The 14,311-nt window shown below is 40.0% G+C and overlaps 1 protein-coding gene across 2 annotated transcripts in view; it reads right to left on the reverse strand.

Annotated features, from left to right (window-relative positions):
* Window positions 1-328: 328 nt before the first annotated feature.
* CLDN16 (claudin 16) overlaps window positions 329-14,311 on the reverse strand; it is a 67,773-nt gene continuing 53,790 nt past the window's right edge. Inside the window, exons 4-5 of one of the 2 annotated variants that reach the window (XM_075200587.1) lie at window positions 5,785-5,976; window positions 329-957 (exon numbers count right to left, since the gene is read on the reverse strand). In XM_075200587.1, the coding sequence (XP_075056688.1) occupies window positions 824-957; window positions 5,785-5,976 (326 nt within the window). In that variant the 3' untranslated portion in view covers window positions 329-823. The remainder of the gene's footprint in view (window positions 958-5,784; window positions 5,977-14,311) is intronic. The other variant, XM_075200588.1, reaches the window with a different exon arrangement.

The following is a 14,311-nucleotide window of genomic DNA, read 5'->3' on the forward strand; positions in this document are numbered from 1 at the left end:
TAAATAGCACTTTTTTCTAAATTTACTAGGTGGAGGACACTGGGCTAGTAGCGCATACACATACCATCTCCCACTAAAGCCAAGCGCATTTGTGTACTTGCTACTATAAAAAATGCCAAGTTCTATTTAAAACTTTAATTGAAACACTTGGTAAGGATGATCACACATTCCTAAAATCAACCAATAGCATGACAATTTTATTTGCTAGAATTCAGTCACATGAGCATGCTCTGTATTTTACATGGCTTATTAGAAATATTAATACAGATAATGGGGTAACACCTGTGGTCAGTCGTGTAAATACTATAAGCAAGAACAGGCAGGAACAGAGTTTCTGTTTGTATTTATTTGTTCAGGAAATAAGTGGTCAAATTCATCCATCTATAGGACTATTTTCCTGTAATTTTACATATATATGAGTATATGCTCTGCAAATATAGTAGTGTATAAGGTAATGTTATGTTCTTCAGATTGCCAAAACATAAACTGCAAGGTCCTAAATCAAAGATTGACAACCATTGGTTTTCCAGCTGTTGTTGAACAACACGTTTCAGCCTGCCATACAATGTCTAAAAGCTCTAGATCACAAAGATTTATACAGTAGGTCAATATGTTGTGTAAGAGGAGATCTTTACTTGCATTCCTGTTTTCAAGTAATATTTTTACATAGTGCGTCTAACAAAATAAATCAGGGAATAAGTACTTTGTTGGTAAACTGTCTTTTCCTATGTTGTTGAACTGTAACCTTCTGCTATCCACTAGTCTGGCAGAGCGTGCTGTTTTAAAATAGATGCTTAACAGGCTGATGAGCTCAATTGTCCTCTTATACTCTTGTACCCACAGCATACATCTTCGCAGTTTCGGTTTCAGGCGGGGAATAAAACTTGCCCACAGAACTTCTTGTGCGGAGATAAGTTTTTCTAGATGTAAATGACTGGTTCCTACCATATCTCCCATCTGTGAAATAAATAAAAAAAATATATACAAATAAAAAGGAGTCTCTTCTGGCAATACTTATATATGATTGCAATTATCAGTAACAGGATTTGCAATTATGTTGTGCACATGTTATTTATTGTGCATTACTGTTCCTGTACAATTTTAGTGCCAGAAACAGCGATACGCAAAAACTTCAAACCGGTTCAAATTTCACTTGTTCTAGGGCAACAAACAAGTTTGGGGTACAATCTTCAATATAAACCGATTCGAGTTTACAGTTTAAAACTCATTAATGAGCCCTAAGGCCTTATGTAAAGTTGTACGCAATTTTTTTCTGAAAAAAGGCACATTCTACATGTTATACTGAGTCTATTATTACCATTTATTTATATAGCGCCACTAATTCCGCAGCGCTGTACAGAGAACTCACTCACATCAGTCCCTGCCCCATCGGGGCTTACAGTCTAAATTCCCTAACACACACCAGTGGCGGATCCAGGGGGGGGCGATCGGGGCATTTGACCCCCTAACAGCAAAAAGCTAGGTCCCAGCCGCCGAGCAAAACGGGAGGGGCGGGGCTAAGCGCGATCGGGGGGCGGGGCTAAATGTGGGCCGGCCAATCTGAGTGGCCCCAGTTGACACTCAAAACGGGAGGGAGCGTGGTCAATCGCGGGCGAAAGGCGGGGTTTAACGCGGGCCAGCCAATCAGAGTAAAGGAGGGGCGTGATTATGCAAAATCGCCCCCCCCTAAACTTAAAGTCTAGGTCCGCCCCTGACACACACACACATAGACAGACAGAGACAGACAGACACACAGACTAGAGTCAATTTGTTAGCAGCCAATTAACCTACTAGTATGGTTTTTTTGGAGTGTGGGAAGAAACCGGAGCACCCGGAGAAAACCCACGCAAACACGGAGAGAACATACAAACTCCTCACAGATAAGGCCATGGTCGGGAATTGAACTCATGACCCCAGTGCTGTAAGGCAGAGGTGCTAACCACTTAGCCACCGTGATACCCTGTCATCATCACTATCAGTTTGCAACACGTACCAGGGTAGAGCACCCTCAACAGATATGACTCCTGACTGGAATATTTGTGTAAGGATCCAGGGTGTAAATATATCAAGTTGTGAGTTTCAGGCGGGTTTGAAAAGTGGAGATGTTGACTATCATTTATTTAGTACATTCTACAAAATGATAGCTAGAATCTGCTTGCTACATCTCCACTTTTCAAACCCGCCGGAAACTCGGAACATGATTTACCCCCAGGTCTACATCGGTCATATTTATTTGAACACTCCTTTATTGAACTGTGCCTACACTTGCATCCAGTTTGCCTTTCTGTAAGCAAAAGGAGGCATATAAGCAAGATGCAACTAACTCTGCATACAGACTCAAGTGTCGGGCATGTTGGTGGCGCGTGCAGTGGTATATATTACTCTACGCCGGCGGTTCCCACAGGGGTGCCGCGATCCCTAGCAATAAAAAGAAGAAGAAAAAAAAGAAAAACAAAAAGACTTACCCATCATCCAGCGCCGGATCCTCCTCCTCACTGACTGCCGGGCGTGACGTCATCACGTCCATTAGCCTCAGTGAGGAGGAGCAGCAGAGAGGACGTCCAGGAAAGAAGGTAAGTAAAGGAGAGTGAAGGGGGACACAGAGAGACACTGAAGGGGGACACAGAGAGACACCATGAAGGAACACAGAGAGACACCATGAAGGGGGACAGAGAGACACCATGAAGGGGGACAGAGAGAGACAGGCTGAAGGGGACAGAGAGAGACACCATGAAGGGGGCACAGAGAGACACCATGAAAGAACACAGAGAGACACCATGAAAGAACACAGAGAGACACCATGAAGGAACACAGAGAGACACCATGAAGGGGACATAGAGACACCATGAAGGGGGACACAGAGACACCATGAAGGGGGACAGAGAGAGACACCATAAAGGGGGACACAGAGAGACACCATGAAAGAACACAGAGAGACACCATGAAGGAACACAGAGAGACACCATGAAGGGGGACAGAGAGACACCATGAAGGGGGACAGAGAGACACCATGAAGGGGGACAGAGAGAGACACCATGAAGGGGGACAGAGAGAGACACCATGAAGGGGGACAGAGAGAGACACCATGAAGGGGGACAGAGAGAGACACCATGAAAGAACACAGAGAGACACCATGAAGGGGGACAGAGAGAGACCCCATGAAGGGGGCACAGAGAGACACCATGAAGGGGGCACAGAGAGACATCATGAAGGGGGACACAGAGAGACACCATGAAGGGGGACACAAAGAGACACCATGAAGGGGGACACAAAGAGACACCATGAAGGGGGACACAGCGAGACACCATGATTGGGGACACAGAGAGACACCATGATGGGGGACACAGAGAGACACCATGAAGGGGGACACAGCGAGACACGCTGAAGGGGCACAAAGAGACAGGCTGAAGGGGGCACAAAGAGACAGACTGAAGGGGGACACAGAGACACGCTGAAGGGGGGGGCAGAGAGACACGCTGAAGGGGGGGCAGAGAGACACGCTGAAGGGGGGCAGAGAGACACGCTGAAGGGGGGGGCAGAGAGACACGCTGAAGGGGTGGACAGAGAGATACGCTGAAGGGGGGGACAGAGAGACACACTGAAGGAGGGGGACAGAGAGAGACGCTGAAGGAGGGGACAGGAAGAGACGCTAAAGGAGGGGGACAGAGAGAGACGCTGAAGGAGGGGGACAGAGAGAGACGCTGAAGGAGGGGGACAGAGTGTGAGATGGCGAAGAGGTGGGCAGAGTAATATGGTGAAAGGGTGCAGTGATATGATGAAGGGGCACAATGTGATGGTGAAGGGGCCTAAATACATCTTACGTCATTTTGACCCAACTACTTAAACAAAACGTGACTACCCGGTAATTATTTTGGCTTAGGGGTGCCTTGGAAATATTATGGTGACTCTAAGGGTGCCTCAAACTGAGAAAGTTTGGGAACCACTGCTCTACGCAAATGACAAAATGACTTGTGTCCAACAAATCATGAGGCCCATAATGTGGAAAGCACTGAGAGGCTTATATGCTAAATAGTTTAAGAAGACAGATTTGTCTTAAAGGAGCAGCTATATAACCTTGGTACCTGGTCTAAACTCCCTGCACTCTCACGGTCCCAAACCATATGATGTACAGTTCACTTTAGGCCCTGCTTTATGGTGCATTTGACTGTGATATACAAGCCTGGGTACTGTAGATAAGGGCAGATTGATTACAATGACAACAGGATTACAGGGCTTCATCTAACATGGTAGTGGTAAGGAGCAGACACTCAAAATGTATACAGACCCCAGTGCACCAAATAGAGGCATAGTCCTGCATATAATATCATTAGCAGTCCCCCCTTTATTTTACTATGGTAGCGCATCATATCATTATTAAAACTCATGACTCACTATTATATCCCTGCTAACATAATATACCATAGTTTAGCTTACCCAGATACCAAAATCCCCATAAGTGCAAAGAATCCCACCACCTTAAAACAGAACAGTAATAACATAACATTAAAAACCTTAATAAGTAATAAAAACAATATACTGTGTCTATGCAATCTATCTATATACTGCGGATGGATATGTAATCCATATGATCTATTACCCTATGGTCAATTACATCCCACTGTAACATCACCTTCCCAGGTGTCACAGACACTATGAAAAAGTATATACTGTATCTTGGTTCAGCAGATGGTAGACCTAGGGGAATAGAATTATTAAGTCCCTGCCGGAATATTATATCCAATATATGGATCCACCAAGCCTCTATTTTTAGAAGCATCACTTTCTGGCAATCACTTTCTTGTGGTGTTGAAAAAGTTATGTACCAAGGACATAAATGACTATGTGGCATAATGAATATGAATAAAGAGTTCATGATTGATGTAAAGGTCTAGAAGTCTGGTAAGTGCCCTTTATATGTATATATACGTATAGTGGGTAATAGACTTACAGACCTTTACATCTCTCATGAACACTTTACAATACAAGAGGAAACATAGACTCCACATTACATTTGTAAAAAAGCATTGTTGGGGACCAGTTTATGGAAGGAATTCAGAATAGCATTGTTCATTGTGACATTATTGTAATAACTTTGACATTTTACCAACATGGCAGCATAATAATACTCAGTAACCCTTATAATTATGGACCCCTGTGCTATGTTTTACTAAATAGGTTGTCCATAATCAAGTTCATTTACATTTATCGACCTGTATATGTCCTTCTGTAACTATTACTAAATAGAGAAAACAGAGTAATGTTTGCACTAGGGAGGAAGCCTGCCTCCATAATATATCAAATGATAATTATATGGTATCACGAGTAGGGAGGGGTGCACCAACAACTCAAGTAATGAGTCCAAAAAAGGAAGGGGAGCAGAGAAAGTTGTAGCTCAAAGAGCAAGGGCACTCTGGTTTCCGAAATTTAAATAGTCAGTATATCATATGTAACAGGGCAAATGCCTTTATTATAACACATGTAAATACTTGGCGAAATATAGAGATAAAAACACATAGAAGGATAGAAAAATAGATTTAAAATAAGTTAACCCTTCAGTAACCACCGCTGGATAGGTTAGTAGTACATCAAGATGTGGTGGGTAATGGGCAAAAATAGAGCTTATGAACTGTAGCCTAGATTATAAATAAGCTTCCTGCTTCCTTATTCCTGTGCTTTTCATGCATGTCTTTATATCATCAGGCAAAAAACACCATGAATAAAGTTAAATATGAATATCTGATACATATCTCTACAATAATATTAATGAATGTAAAACATGTTCACCTTGAAAAAGATAATGACAAGATATGAGCAAAGCACCGCTTAAAAAGCATCCCAGGGACCCAACCATTCCAAGCCAGCAAGACCAACCAAATTTGTACTGGATTCCCAGAAAAACATTGTTCATAACCAAACTTGATCGTTCCACGTAAACATCAATTGCATACCACAGCGAGCCAATGATCCCTGGGACACCTGGTGGAGCAAAACAGCCACAAATAAGATGAACGGACAGGTAATATTACAATTTTCATTATTTGAATCCCAAGGCTGTAGCTGGGTGGGGACATAAAAATCCATTTATAAATTTGTTCTAAACTTCGATAAACCTTTCAATTATTTGACCGTAATCCAAACTATTATACTTACAGCCAGATTTATTACTAGACATGAAACAGACTATTATATTTTATATTCTTTGTAATAGCAATATGTCAGTCACACACATTGCCTATGCCCTAAAGAGGATATACATGAGAACAAAGAAATGATGACAGTCACAAAAAAATTTATTATGGGAACTGAAAGACTGAGAACTAAACTGATATTTTAACATTCAAATATGTAAGTGAGTAAAATAATGAAAAGACTGATAGCGCATACTGCATACTGATATTTCATATGAATACATTTGAATAAAACAAACCAGGACACTTCAAACCCAACAGCGGGGATTGGGGCAAAGGGAAAACAGAATAAATCTCTTCTTCATGGTACAAAGGAGAACAAGAGTGCTTAAAGGACACCTAAGCCCAACAAGTAATATTTTCATATACGCATGTGGGAAATGATGTGTTTAATATTCCTTGGACTTTTCACTGTATCTTTATCAAAGCATGAAGAACATGAAAGTCTTCTCTATCATAGATGGTAAAAAAAAAAACTTCTGAAAGTAATTCATTACTAAAAAAGTCTACTGATATGGGTCAGGAAACTCAATAGCTAAGGATCACATGTCTCCTCAAACTTGAAGTGATTATGTCCAAGTTCTAATTCATCAACATTCCCATTATTAAAGGTACTGCAAGCATTCAAATAACTATGATGCTTCTGTGCACTGCCTATCCTTTCCTACCCCATTCTACAATGACACGAGTGAGAAAGCTAGACCCTCCACATGAATGATATTAACCATGTCCGTATTCACCAAGGGAACAGAACAAATGTTAATCTGGACAGATTTAGCTATATAAAGTATAAACTATACAGTTAGTAATACTAAAAATAAATAGCACTGAAATTAATACATGGTCTTAGCATTCAACATCCAGTGTGGGGGTGGTCTGGTCCATTGATAATTCATCAGAAGTCCTCCGTACGGTTGATCTGGATGGCTGAAAAATAGCACAGTCTAGAACTGTTAAAAATAATCTGTGAAATGTCCACACATGGCACAGCAACCAGCAGTAAGTCATTGTTCCAATGACGTGGATAGTGAAGACCAAGAGCAAACCGGGCCGAACTGGTGTAGTAGGTTACTTCCCGCTTACTCAGGGATAATGAAGTATTATGTATTATGTGTTCTGTGTTTATTGTAAATTCTAGCTTTATGTACAGGGCTGCAGCCATTTTTACTCTTTTTAAGCTCAAAACAGTAAATTGTGAATTTAGTCTTAAGGAAGTACAGAGAAATGCTGGCTCAACCACTAGACTGTTGGCTAATAATTACCACACCCGGAGGTAGATTACAGCTCCCAGTAATAAGTTGTAGGCTATTATATGGGACAACATGGCCCCAGTGGAAAAAGAAATGATTAAGATCTACCTATTTGTAACTAATGTAGTTAAATCTAGTCCTTCTGCTGTTTCCTATCAGGATGAAGGCATAATGCAATTTGGGACATTTATGTCTGCCTTTATCTCCTCTGTACTGTTTCAGTGGGAGTAGAACATTCACGGCCATGAGATGATGGCACCGCAGTACATGTTCATCCCCTCTGGAGGCCCTATCTCTTCGCATGAGAAGAGGGTGCTCCGATACATGCTCAGAAGAGCGGAGTGGAGCCTTCTGTGGTGGATGGACTTGTGTGGCCAGGCCTCCCGCACTACAGGGCCTTGTAGCTGCTGCACCCAACACAAATGCTATAGTACAGTGCAGGGCAATACAATGATGTTCTGTCTGTTCTTTTACAGGCTGAAAAAACCTCACCAGGGGCCTGATTCATTAAGGATCTTAACTTGAGAAACTTCTTATTTCAGTCTCCTGGACAAAACCATGTTACAATGCAAGGGGTGCAAATTAATATTCTGTTTTGCACATAAGTTAAATACTGACTGTTTTTTCATGTAACACACAAATACTTGATAGCTTATTTGTACACTGAAATATAAAGTTTATATTTGTGTGCTACATGAAAAAACAGACAGTATTTAACTTATGTGCAAAACAAAATACTAATTTGCACCCCTAGCATTGTAACATGGTTTTGTCCAGTAGACTGAAATAAGAAGTTTCTCAAGTTAAGATCCTTAATGAATCAGGCCCCAGATACCTTAAGGCTTATACACTCGGGTATTGAAATAAAATGCTGGTAAAAAGTATAGCAGCCTGTTCTTAAAGTCTCTTTGCAGTGTAGTGTACTGCATACCTAATTATACCTTCACTAAATTCCCCCCTTATGTTCGAGCCTTTACAGAGATTTAGCACTGGCAGATAATCCTACCTTGTTTATGTGAAACCATAGTCTTTGTGTGACTGAATAATAAAATGAGCACACTCCTTTGTGGCACAATAAAACATACTGCACTGTTCATATAAAGTGCACTAAACAAAATTATTTTGTTATCTCTAGCAGCTTTCACAGGGCTTTAAGGGGATCCCTAAGGCACAACGGTTTGAAGAAAAATAAGAAAGGGCTGCTAAAACTTTATTTCTGTTATTTGTTCAAAAAAGCTGTAATTGGAGCCAATTACTGTAAGTTAAAAGTTAAGTGGTGACTATCCCCAAGGCAACTGCCCCCCAGATGAAACATTAAATAATAAACTTGTTCATGGTAACTTTAAAATCAGTTTTGAACTAAGCGGTATAAGCTCACTGTTTATGTATTTTTTATTATCATTTTAACCTGAAAATTACCCTGATCTTGTAATACATAACAGATGATAAACTATATTGTGATTCTTTGTCTTAAATATTATTAATAATACTATTATGATTAAACAGAAGTTTATTCAGCTATTCTGTTGCTATGTTCTTGCTGCTACAATTCTCACTAACTTTAAGCAATAAATAAATTGCCCTAATAGAAATTATGCATACATTGGAATGTATATAGCACATTTACAAATAGCCAAACCAGAGATTGTGGAACTGATGTAGATAGTTATAAACTACTCAATTATCACTGTTATATTCATGAAAACGTGACTTTGTTTTACATTATTGGCTTTAGCACCAAATCAATTATTGTTTTTTTCATGGTGACCACAACAATGGTGACCAAGAATGTTTTACTGTAACACAGATTGTTAAAATCGTTTCATTTAATTCAATCATATAACAAACAATAATAAATAAACAATAATAATGTGCAAATGTTTACATTTTGTGGTGAAAAAAGTAATTTTATCCAAAAATAACCTTTTGACTCAGAAAGTAAAAAAATAATGGATATGGTTGAATGTGGTAATGATTAAAATTTTAAATGTTGGAAATGGGTCTGAAGCATGGTCTGGTCTTCATGGTGTTGTTGTTGGTCTACCACAAGCAGAAATGACTAGAATATGACCTGCCAGAGGTAGAAAGAAATGAATACAGAGAAATTAAATTCAGATGCTTTGGGCTTGAATTTAATTTTAGCACAATATTGTTTAGAGATTCTCTAATTAAAAAAAAATGTTTGTCTTATAGTGTTTTCCTGTCGCTCCACCCTCAGGAGGGTGAAATAGAAACTATATTACAAGCCTAAAATTCTAGTTATCCAATGCTGATTCTAATGGGCATATTCAATTAGCTTTCCGGTCCGTGGGATCGAGCCGGAACGGGCCGCGTAGTCAATCCACGGTACCGCAATAACGTGTATTTTCGTTCGCAGCCCATAGGGTACTGTATTAACGGCAATACTGCGCAGGTTTCGCGGTAACGCGCGTTACCGCGAACCAGAAAGCTAATTGAATATGCCCCTAAATGTGAGGGAGAAGCCTGGCCCTATGGGATCCCCCATTGAGTGATAATGAAATGAGGAGCTTGTTTTTGAAGTAGCTGGATGTCACTCTCCATTCTGGAGGCAACCAGCATACTGCAATAACACCCATAATTAATGTATCTATGCGTACTGCACTGCATTCAGGTTCATGGTCATTAATAAAAAAAAAAACACACGAACCATCTGTTGTTATTATGTTAAAGTCTAATTAAGTAAATAAAACATCCCAGAATTTTTTTAAAAAGCTTACGGGAGGCACTGGGACATTGTGGCCGAAGAGATTATTGGATAAGAGTATCTTATATAGACTTTCTGCTGGACTCTGATTTGTTTAAAAATTTAAAGAAACAGCTAGTGATAGGGTAAAAAAAATCAAAGAGTTTTCTGTGTCACTGCTCATTGGTTGGTTATAACAACTTCAGAAGAACATGGGAAGTTGTGTGAAAAAGCTTTAATTTTTATAACACTCATTGAATTGTGAAAACATTCAACCAAGCTCTTCTGATATCCAGTGGATGTTCTCCTGGGTCCCCACTGAATCTTTATTTTTTACATTTTTATTATTAACTACATTTTTCTTGTTTTTTTTTACATTGCAGTAACAAGCTCTCAGGGGCAGGGGTTGTTCTTTGGTTCAAGGCAGATTCATTAATTAAATCGAAATGACCATATCTTACAGATTGTTGAATTGATGTGCTCATCTATAGCCACAGCCCCTGTACAGACAGGTCCTGGTGCTGATTCTAGATGACAACTTTTCCACTAACAGGAGGGACCAGTAAACAGCTGGGGTCCGGGGTTACCAAGATAAGAACATCCAAATAGACAGGAACAGGGTTGTAAGACAAGCAGATACTATAAAGTCATCAGTGGTAATCCAAATGATACAGATGTACAAAGTGTGCAATGCCCTTCTTTATATAATATTTAGGAGCAAAAACCAGATGGCTGCTTAAAGATGTCAGCATAGAATTCATACATAAACAAACTGCTACCAGATCAGCGCAGTCCATTAAGGAATACAGACATAGACACACATGACCTATAGTCCCTCTTGATGCAGCAGACCTGAAGTAACTTGAGGCAAGAAACACGAGTGAGGACACATCCATCTTAGTACACCCTTTCTCACATGACAAAAGGTTATATATTTTATAATCAGCAGGGAGCAAGGGGGGAGATACAGAATATTCTGATGTTTAAAAAAGAAAAATGACTTTCGTGACTCCTGAAGTAATTGAAGAGGAAATGCTTACCTCCTCTGGGAAGATTAACTTCTGCAGAAACCAGTAGTAACTGAGAAAAGACACATCTCCCAAATATTTGGCCTTGGTATTGAACAGCTTATCTTAATTCCAGTCATCAATGTGTGCCTGTAGCCCGAAGCTTGCAGGTAGGCTGAAAGGCAGCTTGATCGAGGAACAAGCTCCCCAGCTACCTTGCACATAGGTTAAATGTTTGGGTGGTACATGTGTATATATAGTAGAAGGTGGTATCTTTTTAAAATCCTGATGAAATCCCGCTAAACTATCTTTTTATCAGCCATGGGGTCCATCTTGTAGGATACAGAGCAAGAAGATTTACTGGATTGGGGGAGACCAATATGTTTTATCTTCACACCGACTGAGGGTGTGTGATCTCCCAGGTTTGATAAAACTTAGCTCTTTTAATTTAGAATGGGCATTGCCACTGATACTACAGGAATTCTGCAGGTGGAAATGGCAAACTGGGTCTTTTGAGGTGTATCAGACAGTGTTCTGCTTGCTTTTTTTTTTTTTATATCATGCTTGTTCATTTATGTTATGTTATTTATAAAAGTTATTTTTTAAAACAATGTTTTTTTATAGGAAACATTTTGAAAATCAGTGGATCATAGAAAAAGAAAAGAATAAATAGTAGTGGTGATAATTTTTTAAAGTGGACCTGTGATCAAAATTACATCATGTTGTTGTTTCAAAATAAGTAATTACTTATCTATAACAAATTAATTTTTTAATTGCCCCAACCCCACTTATCTTCCAGGATCAACCAAGCAAAGTAGTATGCCCAATATGTAAACTACGTTTCTCCGAGCTTGCAATTTGTCATCGCCATCCTTTACACAAGTACCCCAATGCTCACTATAAAGTTTGCACGGCCCAACTCAAAGTTCGCTATTATTTCATTGGCCCATAGATTAAAGGAGCTACAGCCGACAATAACATCTTTGCATGAGGAAGCCTATTCAACAAGATTGCAGTAGTTCTTGTACCGTCACAATACATCTTCTGTTAATGCCATTTAACTATGGTGATAACAGAACAAAGCATTAAAAATGTCTTTATTCTTAAATTTAAAACATTTTAATGTTTTAATTTTTTAAATATTTATTTTTTTATAAGAAAATGTGTTTATTTATTTATATATGTAATCTGTGTCAATGAGAATTTTATTTATGTTACCGGCTTTACTGAAATTGTTTAAATAATGTTAACGCTAATATAGAAAAACATTGTTGACATTAGAAATGAGCCTGCAAGAGGAATGTGTTGAGATAAAGAGTGGGAAGGCGTATGATTAGAAACAAAGAAAAGATAAGCGTCAGGTAGCAGGGAGCATGGGAGGGTGAGACAGTTGAGACAGCTGAGTGGAGAAGAACAAGGGGCAGGTGAGAGGGACATTTAGGAGACTTTAGCAAAAAAATATATGCAGTGAGAGAATTGTGACAGACTAAGATGATAGCGATCAACACAAAAGGAGGATTAGAGAAACCTCAGACCACAAGGATGACAATCTGTGTGCCTGGTCAGTTGTGAGATATAAGTTTATCAATCCACAGTCCAGAAGTAAACAGTGTGTGTAATTTGCCTACAGATATTTATATATACTACATTAGTTTCCATTTCTCTAAAAAAACCAAAAGAAAAACAAAAAAAAGAACCAGATGTAGAGATAACCCGAGTAAGGGGCATATTAAAATAAATGATGCGCAGAGTGCCTCCAGAATGGGCACAAAGGAACTCCGCATTACTGCACCATCACAGATTTCCCTTTGCCCCCATAGGGTTGTGGTACCATATCACCACGGAAAATGCACAGCTGCAATGTTCATCCGATCATCGTGGCTAATTGAATATGCCCCTAAGATTTTACTTCAAGCAGAGACAGCTAAATCATAGTAACCTTCTACTTCACTTACTGTAGTAAGATAATGAACACATAAATATAAAGGACCGGTGTCACGAAATTCACGGATGCTCTTAGGATCCCCTGGATCTGCCTGATTTGACACAACTTAACGCAAAGGTGTGGAGTCTAACGGAACAGGTGGTCTTCACCAGGGGCCCCCGCAAGGAGGAATGATCTTTGCAGGCCCTATCCCACAGGTCGCGGCTCCTTGACAGAGTACCAGACAGACCGTTATGGGAGAGAAGTGAACAAAGAGAGTAGTAAGTAGTAGACTTACTGGAACAACATGGCAGTCCAATTCGTAGACTGCGGACAAAAGGCACTGAAATGCAGCGGTACACAAGGAGGTGACACAGAGTAGATAATAAATAAAAATGGAGTTACTGGAACAGCGTGGAAGTCCAATACGTAGTCTGCGGAGAGGAGGCACTGAATTGTAGCTGTACACTAGGAGGTAACTCAGAGCAGATAATAACTGAGTCACTGGAACAGCGTGGAAGTCCAATATGTAGACAGCAGACAGGAGATACTCTGCGGGGACACCAGGAGTAGAGGGAGAGAATGAGCCAGGTCCTAACGTTTGCAGAGAGGTGAGCACAAAGAACAGGCACCTGACAGCTAGATCAGGTGCTTTAAATATCCCTCCAGTCGATTTGGACCAATGGGGAATAAGTGGGAGGTCTTAAAAGGAAGAATGGGTCTGCACATGCACAGACTCTGAAAGCAAGATAGCGCTCGCCATCAGGATGACGCGCTGTGACCGCCGGGGATTCTGCCCGCTGGGAGCAGGTAAGACCGCTGGTACCCACTTGCAGATTCGACTTCTGACGGCCTGAGTCATTAAGGAAAGTAAGGCAAAAAAAGGAATAACTGTTCTCTGGGACAAACCATGTTACAATGCAAGGGGTGCAAATTATTATTTTACACATAAGTTAAATACTGGTTGCTTTTTCACCTAGACAGAAGACTAAATATGCTCTGCACAAGGAGACAGGGTGTCCTCCTATGTTACGACTACAACTATGACTCATTAATGGATTCATTGTGCACAGGAGAGGGTGCTCTTCCTATATGGGAATAGGAAAAAGGAACGAACTAAGGTTCGGCAAGATAGGGCTAAACAGCACTCCAACCCTTAAAACTTTTATTAGTTACATTAAAATAAAAGCACCATCTGACCCAAAAATGATTGTGAAATATTAAAACAAAACATCAAC

This window comes from Mixophyes fleayi, chromosome 3, assembly GCF_038048845.1.
Source record: "Mixophyes fleayi isolate aMixFle1 chromosome 3, aMixFle1.hap1, whole genome shotgun sequence".
In the NCBI taxonomy this organism is placed as follows: domain Eukaryota; kingdom Metazoa; phylum Chordata; class Amphibia; order Anura; family Limnodynastidae; genus Mixophyes; species Mixophyes fleayi.